The sequence below is a fragment of the Bison bison genome, unplaced genomic scaffold (assembly GCF_000754665.1).
Source record: "Bison bison bison isolate TAMUID 2011002044 unplaced genomic scaffold, Bison_UMD1.0 scf7180017864353, whole genome shotgun sequence".
NCBI classification, from domain to species: domain Eukaryota; kingdom Metazoa; phylum Chordata; class Mammalia; order Artiodactyla; family Bovidae; genus Bison; species Bison bison.
Genome location: NW_011494925.1, coordinates 3,147,943 through 3,162,648, shown reverse-complemented (window position 1 = coordinate 3,162,648; position 14,706 = coordinate 3,147,943). Strand labels below are relative to the sequence as shown.

General features: G+C 44.1%; 1 protein-coding gene across 1 annotated transcript in view; it reads left to right on the top strand.

Moving 5' to 3' along the window:
• LOC104999515 (cytochrome b5) overlaps window positions 1-13,717 on the top strand; it is a 33,981-nt gene extending 20,264 nt beyond the window's left edge. The window contains exons 2-5 of the mRNA XM_010855054.1: window positions 4,428-4,556; window positions 6,628-6,657; window positions 10,131-10,165; window positions 12,032-13,717. Coding sequence (XP_010853356.1) covers window positions 4,428-4,556; window positions 6,628-6,657; window positions 10,131-10,165; window positions 12,032-12,113 — 276 coding nt within the window. The 3' untranslated portion in view covers window positions 12,114-13,717. The remainder of the gene's footprint in view (window positions 1-4,427; window positions 4,557-6,627; window positions 6,658-10,130; window positions 10,166-12,031) is intronic.
• The last annotated feature ends 989 nt before the right edge of the window (window positions 13,718-14,706 follow it).

Below are 14,706 nucleotides of genomic sequence, written 5' to 3'. Positions count from 1 at the left end.
GGGGTGGGGCCATGGTGTTGGGGGGACAGGGTGGACTTCCTGGACGGGCAGCTTGGTGAAGGTCTGTGGAAGGCTGACGTGAGCAGAGATAAAGGAATCTCGTCAAGGTCTGGGAGACGAGCATTCCACAGGAGGCGGCTTTGAGTTTCTGAGACGGGGAACCGTCTTAGCAAGTCTGAGAGCCGGTCCTCAGGCCGTGTGGCTAGGACTCAGGTGCGTCCCTTGGAGGCTGTGGGAAGACGTGGCTGAGTGCAGTGGTGGCGGTGTCATCCTCAGGTTGTCACTAAGGTGTCTGTGTGGCTTTTCTACTTTACCCGTTACCTCTCCCGCTTCTACTCTGACCAGCTCCCCTGCACTTAGCTAACATCTGAGCATCCTCATGGCGTGAGGGTGTCAGGAGAGTGGACTGTGGGAAGAATCAAGACGCAGCAGCAGACCAGGCAGAGGACAGCTGTGGTCGTCTGTTCAGGAGGTGCTGGTGCTTTGGTCTGAGATGGTAGCGGTGGAAGTAGGGAGGGGAGGTTAGATTCTCAGTATGCTTTGAAGGTAGCCAACTGAATTTGCTGACGACGGGAATGAGAAGGAAAGAGGAATGAAGTTTGATTTCTAGTTTTTGGCTGCAGCAATCAAATAGAAGGACTTCCCAAGTGGCTTAATGATAAAGAACCCGCCTGCCAATGCAGGAGACCTGGGTTTGATCCCTGAGTCAGGAAGATCCCCTGGAGGAGGAAATGGCAACCCACTCCAATATTCTCACCTGGGAAATCCCATGGACAAAGGAGCCTGGCAGGCTACAATCCATGGGATCACAAAGAGTCAGACACGACTGAGAAACTGAGCTCATACACACAACTGGATACATGGTGGCAGCGTTCACTGAGAATAAAGACTGAGGAGTGTGTCTGGGGACAAAGGGCAACATTAAGCTTGGGTTACGTTATGTTCAGGGTGCTCCCTAGATGTTGCGTGCACGGGCAAGAAGGCTGTTGCAGGTGGGAGGAGTCTGGACTCAGGAGCAGCCTGATGTACTACACGTACTGGAGAACAGGTATGATCACCAGGGGAACATATCCAGGTAGGATGGGAGAGTGCCAAGGACTGAGTGTTGGGGCTGAGACTCCAAGAAGGTCAGGAGTGGCCAGCAGAGTTCAAGGGGAACTGGGAGAGCCTGTTGTACTGGAAGCCACGTTAACAAAGCATTTCAAGGAGCAGAGATCCACTGCTGGCGTCCCCAGAAGCATTGATGCTGTGAGTGATAGGAAGCCGGTGGTGATCTCAGTGCCAGTAGCCACCATCCTGTTTATCCCACAAGAATTCACCACATCTTTGTGAAAGTGTCCTTAGGAACGGGTAAAGGTTGTAATGATTGATGTCTTCTGAATTATGGACTATGCCAGTCTTTCATCTTTTAAAGTCTATTTTGTATTTATTTCCCTGCAAATAACTCTTAAAGACAAAAAGGGTGCAAAAACCCGAAAGCTATTCTGGTTGTTTTATTGATATTCCCTGGTTTGTATCTGGAGATTCTCCTATGTTATCGGTGCATGGTGGTACCTGGTGACCTGATAATAAGTAGTGATTTCATAGAAGGAGATACGGAGTTATGGCTTCCCAGATGTGGACACAGTGAGTACGGGGCCAGGGGGAGGTGCTTCAGGAAACAGTCCACCCCCTAAACCTGGTCTCCTTTGCTCACTGCGGTGTCTGGCACACCTTGGTGTCTGGCACGTGGGGACACTCGGGATGTGTATGTGGAGTCGGTTAACTTTGTGCGCGTGTGCTCAGTCATGTCCAACTCTTTGTGACCCCACGGACTGTAGCGTGCCAGGCTCCTCTTGGGATTTCCAAGGCAAGAAAACTGAAGTGGGCTGTCATTTCCTTCTCCAGGGGATTGTCCCAACCCAGGGATTAAACCCATGTCTCTTACGTTGGCAGACAGATTCTTTACCACTGCACCACTTGAATTAACTTTTGTTTGTTCAGTCATGAAGTCGTGTCCAGCTCTTTGCAACGCCATGGACTGCAGCATGCCAGGCTTCCCTGTCCTTCACTATCTCCTAGGACTTGCTCAAACTCATGTCCATCGAGTCGGTGATGCCATCCAGCCATCTCATCCTCTCTCGTCCCCTTCTCCTCCTGCCTTCAATCTTTCCCAGCATCAGGATCTTTTCCAGTGAGTCAGCTCTTTGCATCATATGGCCAGAGGATTGGAGCTTCAGCTTCAACATCAGTCCTTCCAGTGAATATTCAGGGTTTATTTCCTTTAGGATGGACTGGTTTGATTTTCTTGCTGTCCAAGGGACTCTCAAGAGTCTTCTCCAGTACCACAGTTTGAAAGCATCAATTCTTCCCATGTCCTTAACAGGACCCAAAAGTTAAGGAACTCATGAGTAAAGCCACCCACACGGAAGAAACAGTCTGTGAATTTGCATAATTTCTCATTTTGTGTCTCCCACATTGTTGCTTCTGTACCTCTCAGGCTATGCCCAAGACTAAAAAGACTGAGGATTAACAAGCCGTGTTTGTTACTGTCACAACCTTGGAGTTGCATGAGGAAGCTTCAGGTTGGCTTTCAGACTGAGCTAGCTTTTACCTCCAGGGCAGCTTCCCACATCTGAGTGGATTCTAGTATCCCGTGTCCCAGTGGAAGACTTAAATAAGTGTGGAAATGCATACAAGATGTAATGTTATTAGTCATTTAAACAGTCATATTAAGAAAAGATAGTCAATGACATTGCAAAGTATTTAATAAAAATGCTGGATAATATTTATTGGTTATATTAACACATACAGTAACACACTTATTTTTCAAAAATTATATGAGATAAGTACACTATTTTCCCAAGTTCACATAGCAACGCTAGGCAGTACTGTCTCTGATTATAGTCTCCTTTAATCTAACAAAACTGTATGCCTTAGGTAATGATCATGATCTTCTTTTAAAAATTATTCATACATATATGTATATGTCTGGAGGAGGGCATGGCAACCCACTCCAGTATTCTTGCCTGGAGAATCCCATGGACAGAGGAGCCTGGCGGGCTACAGTCCATGGCGTTACACAGAGTTGGACACGACTGAATTGGCTTAGCACGCATGCGTGCACATGTGTGTGTATATCCAGTCTTCTCTAGATGCTGAGATTATGGGTGATTTCGGTGATTTTTATTTTCTTTCTTGTGCTTTCCAGTGTTTCTATACTGTAGATGGATAGGTTTTACAAGTAGTAGAGAAAAAATTAAGTAAATTTCTGTAGCACTAGATATGTCTAAATGGTAGGAGTCCACCTTCTACAGCCTTTGTGCCTCTGCACCTTCTGTTAGTGGGAGAGATGAAGAACAGCCTGTAGTCAGTCAGGTAAGGGAGAACCCTCTTGTTCTATAACTGGGCACTTGCGGGTGATTGGCTCAGGGCAGGGTGGATTTGATCTAAGAAGGTTTTTCCCCCTGCAGAAGTGTTCAGGATGACGTGAGCAAGCACCTCCTCTTCTTTGTCTGAGAGCCCTCTTCCCCAACCCGAGAGTCCGTGTCTGTGACCAGCTGCCCCTGCCAGTCCTCGGTCCCTGCGTGGCGGCCGTCCTGGGTTGCACCAGTTAAAGCAGCTGGGCTGCTGAGATTCCCTAGGAGGCTCTGTCCGCCCTGCCCCCGTAGGGCTGGGCTCTTTCTTCTCTGCCTCTGTTGTTCCCTGTCAGTCATATGTCCCCGTGGCACCACCTTGAGCAGGTCTCTCCTACACACGTTTGCATTGCTTTTTCTTCCTTCTAGAAAGTGAGTTTGTCCAGAGGCAGGGGATCTGCTTGACTGGACGTTGCTGTACTTGCCAGGCATACAGAGCACTTTTCAGAGATGAATTGTCTTGGATGTAGTAAGTCCATGATTAGGCAAAAGAAGTCAAACTTGAAGGTATATGAACAAGTTGAAAATAGATTGGCTAAATATTGAGAGTCTGCCTGCAATACAGGAGACCTGGGTTCGATTCCTGGGTTGGAAAGATACCCAGGAGTAGGAAATGGCAACCCACGCCAGTATTCTTGCCTGTAGAAAGCCATGGACAGAAGAACTCGGTGGGCTACAGTCCACGGGGTCACACAGAGTCAGACACAACTGAGAAACTAATACATTCCCTTTTGAAGATTGAGAAGAGTTTTATGGCAAAGCAAAGAGGACATTCTCGAAGGATACAAATGTGTGCCTAATGCTTTGGTTGCCATGTGAATAACTTAGAAATGAACATCTTACTGTTGGAGGAAGTTTTTCTGTACTTACAAGTAGGAAACTGAATACAAAGGAATTGCTTCATTTAGGAACAAGTTACACTCCCACACTGTGGCTGCCAGAATAGCCTTTTTGGTTAAGTAAACCAGCCACTTCCTTTTAACTCATTTGCCTGGAGGAAAATATTCATTTTTCTCTCTCTTCTTCAAACAGCATCCTGGTGGGGAGGAAGTCTTAAGGGAACAAGCTGGAGGTGATGCCACTGAAAACTTTGAGGATGTTGGACACTCTACAGATGCTCGAGAATTGTCCAAAACATTCATCATTGGGGAGCTGCACCCGGTAAGTACCTTTTGGTGGCGGGGTGGGGGGGCGGCCTTGTTTCTCTTTAAGGCTATGGCTTGACCTTACTCAAACCTTTAGACTTGCATATTACAAAGTGTAACAAGGAATAAAGCAAAAAGCAATTCCTCCTGACTTCAGAACACCATTTCATCAAAAAGTAAACTGACCAGAAACTTCTTTGCACTCCTTGGTTGCATTTTTCATGAGCACTCAGAACCCTCTCATCCAGGGACATGTCCTGGTGACAGTGCATCCCAGACTCTGAAGTCCCCTGAGCAGCGGATTTTAGAAGGTGGGGTGCTGGCCCAGAGCAGTGTTATTTTTAATTTTTTTTTTTTTGACCAAAATATCTTTCTTAAGAAGCTCGCTTCTTTTTTTCTTTCTTTGTATTTATTTTTAAAAAATTTTAATAAATAAAAGTTTTAAAAATAAAATAATGAAAAATTAAATTTTGAAAAATAAATATATAAAAAGAAACTCCTTTCTACTTTTGTTAGTTTGAGGATATTTTAATTCTAAAATGTGATTTAGAAATTTTTTAAAAGATCAGCTGTTAAATGAATAAACCCTGCCTCCTGTAAAACCCACACGCAGTCCTCATCCTTCTCACTCTACCTGAGACCTTTGAGAACATCTCCCTTGGTGCTAGTCCATGGACTGACTTTGGGGAAACAGAGGCTTATTTCAGCTTTTCTATAAACCCAGGGGTGTAATAGGAGTTGAGGCCCTTGTGGAGCATTTTGAACTGTGCACGTGTGGCTGCGCTCACCCATCAGCCAGCGTTGCCAGGAACTTTGGAGATGTGCAGACCTGGAGTGTGGAGCAGGCAGCCGGGGACCCTGCACCTCCGCGAGGGTGTGGATCTCCCCTCTGAGCTGGTGCCTGCCTGTCTCCTCCCCCATCTCTGGACATGGTACCAGTGGCCCACCTGAAGGGGTGGAGGGGCTGCTAGAAGTGGGCCCCAACGAGGAAATAACACAGCAAGAAGCCTCGACCCCAGGGAGCACACCGAGAAACCCTATGAAAAACACCCCGTGAGGATGTGTGTTGTGTCTGGTTGCTGCTTCTCGTAATGGCCGCTGTTGAAGGAGGGTTGAAGCAGGCTCTCTGGGGAGGGCCTGGAGCTGTCTTAGAGTGGTTTCCATTGAGTGGGGAGGTGGGCTTTTGGGTACTTTGAGAAAGGCATCTTCATTTCCCAGCAAAGTTTATTCACCCACATGTTTTCATCTTTATCTTCATATTTTACCGAAGTGATGTAGTTTTATGGTAATCGGAGAGGCCTGCCCTTTAAATGTTCCCTCCTGTCCTTATTCTTTCCCTTCCGAAGCTTCTGGGGTTGGAGCAGGTGAGTTTTCAGGCTGTGGCTGTAGCGTGTTTGCCTCACCTGTAATCAGCCTTTGTTGTTGAGTTGCTAAGTGATGTCCAACCCTTTGTGACCCTGTGGACTTGCAGCCCGCCAGGCTCCTCTGTCCATGGGATTTCCAGGCAGGAATACTGGAGCGGGCTGCAATTTCCTTCCCAGGGTGTCTTTCCAACCCAGGGATCAAATCTTCATCTCTTGCATTGGCAGGCGGTTCTTTACCACTGAGCCAATCACCCTTTTAATGCACTTTATTTTAGATGGAAGTTTGAGTAGATTATGACCCTACAATTGAGAGACTGCAGGAATTCACTGAGTATACCACACAGATTGCACACCCATACACGTATATACACACACCTGAAAGGCAGTTTCAGAGGAAAGAAAGGAAAAATCTAATTAGATCTCAGCTGCTCCCTGAATTACAGATCAGAATCTGAGTCTAATAAATGTATATACAGATCAGCATATAAATATGACTATCAAAAACACTATTTTAAATTTTGGAACTCTAGATCACAATACGTCTCAGCACTTTAAATTGTTGCAGTCGGATGGATCAAACTGGGTATTTAATAACTTGGGTAGAACCTAAAATGCTAATTATTGAATAGCAGTGTTTTAAATGTCAGTAAAAGCGAACACTTCAGAAATGGTAATTTTGTAGATGTTTTTCCATTCATAATGGGCTTTGTTTTTTTATTGCAGGATGACAGATCAAAGATAACCAAGCCTTCGGTATGTGTGACCATCTCTGGTATCTCGGTGGCTACATTATCTTCATTGTATTTCATACCTGTCAAACTGGAGGGCAAAGGTCATTTACTTACCTGAGACCAGCACAGGTCTTTCTAAGTTAGATGAATATGTACCCTGTTGGCTCCAGCAAAATTTTTTGTCTGTTTAGATCCATCAGTATATTTTATTAGGATAGCTTTATGTTCTCCTCATAAGATTGTCAATACTTAAAATAACATTTCCATCATCATTATCAGCAGATAACTTTTGAAGGGCTACTTCTACTTTTTATTTACATAAGTAGCATTGTGCTTCTGAACTGAAACATTTGACAAGTCTTCTTTTCAGAGAACTTAAAATCTCAGTAGAGTCTTCATACTTAAACCTTTAAGGTGTCTGTCAATGTCTTCTTCATCTCCACATCTCTGGGACATAGTAGGTGTTCAATAAATATTTACTGGTTGAATTGAATGCTAATTAAATAACTTTTTGATGCATTTTTCCTTAGGAAAGGAAATAATTCCAGTGATGTTCCTTTTATGCCCAGGCTCACCTGCCTTCTCTCTGAACTGATCAGCTCATTTATATGACCTAGTGCCTTCTTTGAGGCTCCCTTTTGGACTGCTGAAATTCTCTGGTGCTTCAAGTCTTTTGCTTTTTCTTCAAAGTCTGTCAGGGAATAAGTGTAATTTCTCCTGTTAGGTGTTCAGTATGTTATCTTGGCACATATCGTTCAGCTATAGTAAAATGAGGATTTGATAAGGCTCATCACCTGAGCTTAGAACTGATATAGAGCCAACCGTGTCCTGAACCACGATTCCTGCCAGCAGAAAGCACCAGTCAGAGCTAAGGTCTCCCACACAATCGCTTTACTCCCGAGAGACGCACTCTTTCCTCCTCTAGAACATACATGGCTTTGCTTACTGCAGAGCAGAAGTGGGGGAGTGCGGGGCTGGAACTTGCTGGTTTTCAAGGCCAGAAGCAAACACATGGACACTTTTCTAGGTGTATCTTTCTTGTGCTTGTAGCTTACTAGGAGAAGAGAGTTCTTTGTTGTGTCTGTATAACTATCCATCTGTTTCCAGGCTGATAAACATACACTGTGGTCTGAATTTTTGAAATGCTTCCTGCTTAAACTGAATTGTGAAATAAGATGTACCAACAAGTATTAGCTTGAACCCTCCAGAGGGAAACAGATTGAGTTACCAAGTTAAGCTATTTGTGTTAATAAATACAGAGACAGTGCAGTTTTAAGTGAGCAAATCCAGATCTATCAATTTGACATGGAGGGTATCAGTAATGGCAGTACCTACTGATAGGTTTCTATGGTTGCCGTCTTAAAACCTTTGCTATGTAAGTGAGTTGATTTGATTCTCAAGGTATCATAGGGGAGCTCCTGGACCTACCAGAATGTAAAGAATGAAATTCCACCTGTTCCAAGCTTTGACTTTGTTCAAGGTCACACACTGTAGAACCACTGCTAGCACCATTTAAGGCATAGTGCTCGTGAGTCTCTCAAGCCTCTGTAGGCTCCGACCTTTGCATAAAAGGCATCACTCCATCAGCAGTATCTTTAGGGAAGCCTTCCAGTGAAGGAATGGGCTTAGTCAGATGAACTTATAAATGACTTGGATGAGCTTTGCATGAGAGCTTATCACGTGTTGATTTCATCACTCCCCTTTTCCTACCTGAAGCTGAACCCCTCAAGTTCACTGTGTGAACAGGAGGCACAGCCTGTAGTAAAGACCGCAGGCTTTCCCCCATCTTCCTTGACAGATTAGTCAGTTCCATACTAAAACCCAATTGGGGCCCAATGCTAAGTGGTGACTCAGACTTGTCTTAACGCTGAAGCATCCCTGGGTTATTATCTAACAGATAATAAGCCATCAAAAAGTGCGTATTGTCTTTTACAGTGCAGCTCTCTGGAGGATCTTTGTTGTTGCTGGTGGTCACCACACCCGAGTAGTGCATTCCACTCATGGTAGCAACGAAGGTGGAGGAAGGCAGGCCAGCGAGTTTCCATGCAGAGTTGTTAGCACGTTTGGTGCAGTGCATGTGCTGGGCGTGACAGAATAACCTCTGTTCACTGTTTCAGGCTTAGCTTTCTAGTGTGCCAATAACACTTCACCTTAAATGGACTATTGCATTTGTTTCAGAACTGATTATGTCTTTGTATGTCTCTAATAGCTAAATAATATTTTCACATTGTCCAGTTACCTCTTGTAATCCTTGTTCATTTTATTTGCCTATACAAAATGTGAAAACTAATCTTGCAGTAGTTATGAATACTTTTGTAGTCTCTTGAGATTTAATGTTGTTTCAAAAGATAATGACTGTGAAGTTTTCTATTTGAATGACTGTGTTTTTCCCTCCTCCTGTGTCAGGAATCTTAAAGGCCATGTCTCCAGGTTGGTGGGTGTCATAACTGCTTTGCCTGATTTTCCCCTGGAAGGTTTCTGCCTTTTTACGGGAATGTCTTTAATGCGCTTTGCTGTGTGTAGCATTGCCTTGCTGCAGATCAGTGAATGTTCGCTAATGCTTTTTTATTTGTGCTTTGGGAAACTACAGCTGCATTATTTCCGTCTACCCTCCTGTGAGGCATTAATGCTTTGCTGGTGTGGAGCTTCAGGAGTGCTTCTTAACAACTTTTCAAGCCCGAAAAAGCTTACATCCTACTTGGCCTTGGTTACCCCATTGTTTGGGGCAGACTGTGTCTTCCCAGAGCCATCTGCAGCTCATTTTCATGGTACTGATAGGAAGGACCTCTCTCAGAAGGTGTTGGAGGGTAAACCAGGAGGCAGCTGTGAATGCCCCTGGCATCTGAGGATTTCTTGGTGGGTGAGGGTGTGATGTCAGCCTGCGAGGCCGCCAGTTTTTTTTTGTTTTTGTTTTTTTTTAAAAAAACCTGCCAGAGTTAAAGAAGACCAGGAAAGGTGGTCCAGACTGTTACAATTTAAATGCCACTTCTTTTTTTTTTTTTGACACTTTTTTTAATATAATCTGGGTAAGCTTTTACTTCTATGAGATTTGATGAAATAACTGATGTTTTATTGAACATTTCATTCCTGCTTTTGAAGAATGAAACTGGTCTCCTTAAAGATAATGATACATTTTTTGTATGTATAAGTGATACCTGTGTTCAGTTTCTACATTAAGCATTTAAATGTCTGTCAGGTACAGAATTAGGTAGCCTATTAATTTTTAACATTTTCTTGCAAATTTTTGAGGTTATGTTCGTAAGTAATTTAAATAGAGACCCTTCTTAAATTTTTTTTTCTTCCGAAAAAATGGTGAGTTTGGGTGTATTAGTGAAGATTATGATGTCATTTTCCCTTCAGACTTTTTTTTTGAAGAATGCATTGAATAAGACTAATGAATTGAACAAACTGTTGTGATCTTATTTTAAAGCAGGTTATAGTCAGTTGAATGAACGTTCAGATATTCCCTTTAACTTACCTTTTCTTGTGTTTCAGGAAAGTATTATTACTACCATTGATTCAAATCCCAGGTATGTGATAGTTTTCTTTAAAAGTATGACCGATCAGAAGGCTCCTAGAATCAGAGTTGGGCTAGAGGGTCTCTCCCCACACTTGAGGCATCTCTGTTGCTTGAGCTCCCGCCATGCTCCTCTCTGTGGACAGGTCGGGGTCCTCTCCACTTAGCACCCAGACTGCCCAGGGCCTTCCTTCCTAAACTGTCAGATGGCTCAGACATTTCAGACAACCCCACGTCTCACCCTGCTGCCATACCTCCCTGGAGGAGCAGAGCAAACGGAGGCTCCTTCTCCCCTCTGTGGGCTGGACAACCTTTCTATTTAGGCGAACATTCCATATCCTTCCTCATTTGATATGTGGCCAGTTTCTTAAATTGTCATGATTATATCTCCCTAAGCATGGTTCGGTTTTCCCCTTGTCCCTTTTCTAGTCTGTCCTGAAATTGAACCCAGTGATCCAAGTAATAGCTTGAGTCACTTGTTCTAGGCATTTGATTTCTTCATATAGTTTAAGATCATATTGATAGCTCCCAGGTGGCCTAGTGGTAAAGAATCTGCCTCCCAAAGAAGGAGATTCAGGTTCGATCCCTGGGTCGGTAAGATCCCCTGGAGGAGGAAATGGTAACCCACTGCAGTATTCTTGCCTGGGAAATCCCATGGGCAGAGGAGTCTGGTGGGCTGCAGTCCACGGGGTTGCAGAGTCAGATGCGACCTAGCACGCACAAGATCATCCTGATGTTTTTGGCTGTTCTACCATCCTGACTTATGGACTGCCATCAAATACAATTTTTTGGACCCAAGCTCGAAGCCACACACTCCTGCCTGTTATATTCTGCCCTAAGTTTGCTGCCCCCAGGCTGCTCATATTCTGGTACATTCCCCGCAGTATTTCCTCTTGCTTTACCCTGAAATGTCCGTCTCCTCCTAAATGGAAACTGAAAACCTACCAAATTACACTCGTAATCCTTTTGCAATTTAAATCTTGATTTAGAACTTGCTATTTGTGAAGAGTATTAAAGGACAGGAAGTTTATGACAGAAACCGTCACGTGTGTGTCAGCTGTTACCTGCTCTTTCTCCAGATTCTAAAAGTTCATATCTGTATTAATGATCTTTCCAGCCCTGCCCCTGATTAATCTGTCATTTATAGTAGATCAATGTATTGGGACTGAACAGTATATAAATTAGGATTTTTGTGAATTCACATCTATGGACTGCAGATTCAGTCATTTGGGCATGCTGTTTCCTAACACATTAAACCTACTGCACACAAGTGGCAATTAGATTTTCTAACCAGAATCACAGAATGTTGAGCTGCGGTGCTGATAGCAACCTTAGTAACCGTGTGCTTCACATCCCTTAGCTTTGCAGCTCGGGGCACACAATTTGCCCTTGGCTGTGGAGCCTGCTGATGGCTTTCTTTAAATGAGAAACCTGCTCTTCTGCTTCACAGTTCAGTGCCATTGTTAACTTACGGGCGTATCTAGATCAATACCTGTTTACTTTTCTGAACTTGTGATATGAAACCCAGAATTGATGTCCTTTGGATAAGTCACTAGTCCTTGGTGGCATCTGTTGAGGGAGTGATTCATAGCTGTTTGTGTAAAATTATAGAAATAGATCTAAGTGGCACTGTAAGGGCATTCAGTTTCTTATAAGGCTGGAGGGGTGGAGCCGTTGTCCTGGTATACCAGGACATGTGTTATACCAGGACATATGTTGTACTCACTTCCCTTTTAGCAATTTAGAGTGAGCTTTTCATCCAGAAAGGTTAGAGGGGTAATAGAACACTCCATGGTGACTGTCATGGTAAGGAGACGGAGCAGAGTTTTGAGTCTCCTGCATGGAACATCACGCAAGCGTCATTGCTCTTTCTTTCCAGCTGGTGGACCAACTGGCTGATCCCAGCTATCTCAGCGCTGTTTGTAGCCCTGATATATCACCTCTACACTTCGGAGAACTAAACACATTCTCAGAAGCCAATGGAAGAAAAGACTGCTTTGGTCCAGAGAGAAAGAAGCCACCACTCTTTAACTTCAACTGACAAACCCTTCACCTGAAAATAATCTGAATACACCTATTTTCCTTTCCTCCTACATTAGACACAAAACAAACCATAACTGTTCCATTCTTTGGACTATTGAACTTCTAAAGTGTGCCTTCTTATTCACCAACTTTGTTTTGCTGTTCCATCACTACATCATTTGCTTATTGTGGACATGATCTTTTAAAACATACCACCATGCTGAGCTGTCTGTTGGGTATATGATTGTCTTTAATGTTTAGAATCTGATTACTTGGCGGTCGTTTAATGCGCTCATCTTTCAGACCCAAGTTGTCTGAGGTAAGGAGGGGTGTCCTTGGGTCGTTTCTTGTGCTGCTTCATCTAATTGAATCATCAGATTTTGCGTGTTTCTAGTGTAGGTTGTTTTTTTTTTTTTAAGAAGGCCCAGAAATAATAGCTTAAAGATTTCTAATAATTGTTCTACAAAAAAACAGTCAGATAGATGATAAAAAGAGAAAGTGGCCTCCAAGACCTAGAAAAGATACTCTATCTCGTCTTTGATTAAAAACACCAGCAATGTCAACAAGAAGCCTAAGAACCATGAGAGAACATTGCCGCTGGCCCATCTCTGAGCTTAAACAGTTTGCACAAAGGTTTTGATTGCACAGAGATTCTCAGCTAACAGTTTCTCAGGTTATACAGACTCTCCTTCGGAAGTGAAAACTGCTTTTCTGCCCCCATAATGAAATCTTGATTCCCGAGTCTGGGTTTTTTTTGGGGGGGGGGGAGGCGGGGGGCGGGAATCTAATCAGCATTTATAGAATATTTTCTTCTACTACATCAAAATACACATTTTTAAGCTCAGACGAAAGTTTGTTTGAGGTAGACAACATTATGGGTCACAATTCAAAGAGAAGAAATCCTACAAAGCATTTTCTCAGACTGCAAATCAGTGAAGCTAGGCAGTAATGGAAAAAAGAAAAAAAGCTGGAAATATCAAAATATTTGCAGGTGGAACTACACACTGCCAAATAGCATGTGGGTCAAAGAGGTCCCAGACAATTTTTAAAATGTCTTGAACTAGTGATTCACTAATTTGTACAAACACACACGAGATTATGGGACATTCGGAGTCTTGATTTTTGAAGAAATTTAGCTCTAGTGACAGGCCCGAGGGAACTCTGGTGTGACTCTGATTCAACCATCCCATTCTTGTTTATTCTCTACCCTGTGCTTTTTTTTCCCCTCTCAAAAAACTTGAGAGATGAATTTATAGACTCGAAATACATCATAGTTAGCGATGATTGTCCGTTGGCGTGCTAGCCGACTGACGAGCCACGGCATTCATCAGAAATATCTAAAGCACATTAAAGACGTTGTTTAAATTTCAGAACATACATAGATTTTTATAATCAATGACATGTACCACCCTCTGCCTCTTTTGTGACTGGAGGTTAGAGTGAGTGTTGGAGGGCGGTGGGGGAGGTGTCTGTATCACATGGGAAAATGCCTGGCAGAGGACTCCTTTGTTCAGATTTTAATAAACATATTCCTGGAACAAAACTCATGCCTCTCGTGATGGACTTGAAGCGCCCGCCTCCCTCTGCATGTTGGTACATCCACAGACAAGTCAGCAGGCTCTGCTGTAACGTGCCGTCTTTACTGTATAGTCATGAATAGGTCAGCTAAATAAAAGTAACCGTGGACCTTCACCCTGCTTTTTGATGCTACCTATCAAGGGTTTCCATGTCGAGTCCCCCAGTTCTTCCTCTGGGATAGTGGAGCAGTTGGTTCACGGCTCCGGATGTGGTTTTCAGCATGATCATGAATGGTGTGTCTGGAAATAAACAGTATAACCAAAGCGATTGAGGCAGGACCCCCATCCCCGGCCCCCAGCCCCATAGCTGGTTCCTGTGAAGCTTGAAATGACCACCAAACTCACACTCCAGTGAATTATTTGTATGTCCCTCATCTGGATCACTTAGAGAGAAGCTTGCTTTAAATTAGGATGAGGATGAGATACTTGGAATGGGAAATTTGGGCAGAGTGACTGTGATTGCAGTATTTACAGTTAAAAGCCGTGTCCTGTCTGTGTGCAGAATCTGTGAAGCTGGGTCGCCCCAGCCTCTAGACGCCTCTTTCTGCTCTGCCCTGGCTGCTGTGTCTTCACTGTCACCTTATCTGGAAGCCCAGTTTGGTTTGGCTCCATATCAGGGTGGGGAGCTCTGGGACTGGGGGTAGTCCACAGTCGCCCTTAGAGATCAGGGTCCACTCCTGTGCCACCAGCATTAGCAAAGACAAGCTTTCATATCACCCCTGCCCTCTGCGAGCCTGATCACAGCCCTAGGAGGAGTGGGCATGGAAGAGAAGACGTGATGGCAGGCATCGGGCTGGATTTCCCCGTCTGCTGTGTCCAGCTGCCACAAGGGTGGACTGACTTGGGGGGAGGGCAACCGGAGAGGAAGCTGTTTTATGCAGGAAGCCTGGCCTCAATCTCTAGAAACTGTAGAAAGCGATTCAAGGGATTCCCATGGTGACTGGAGGAGGGGCGG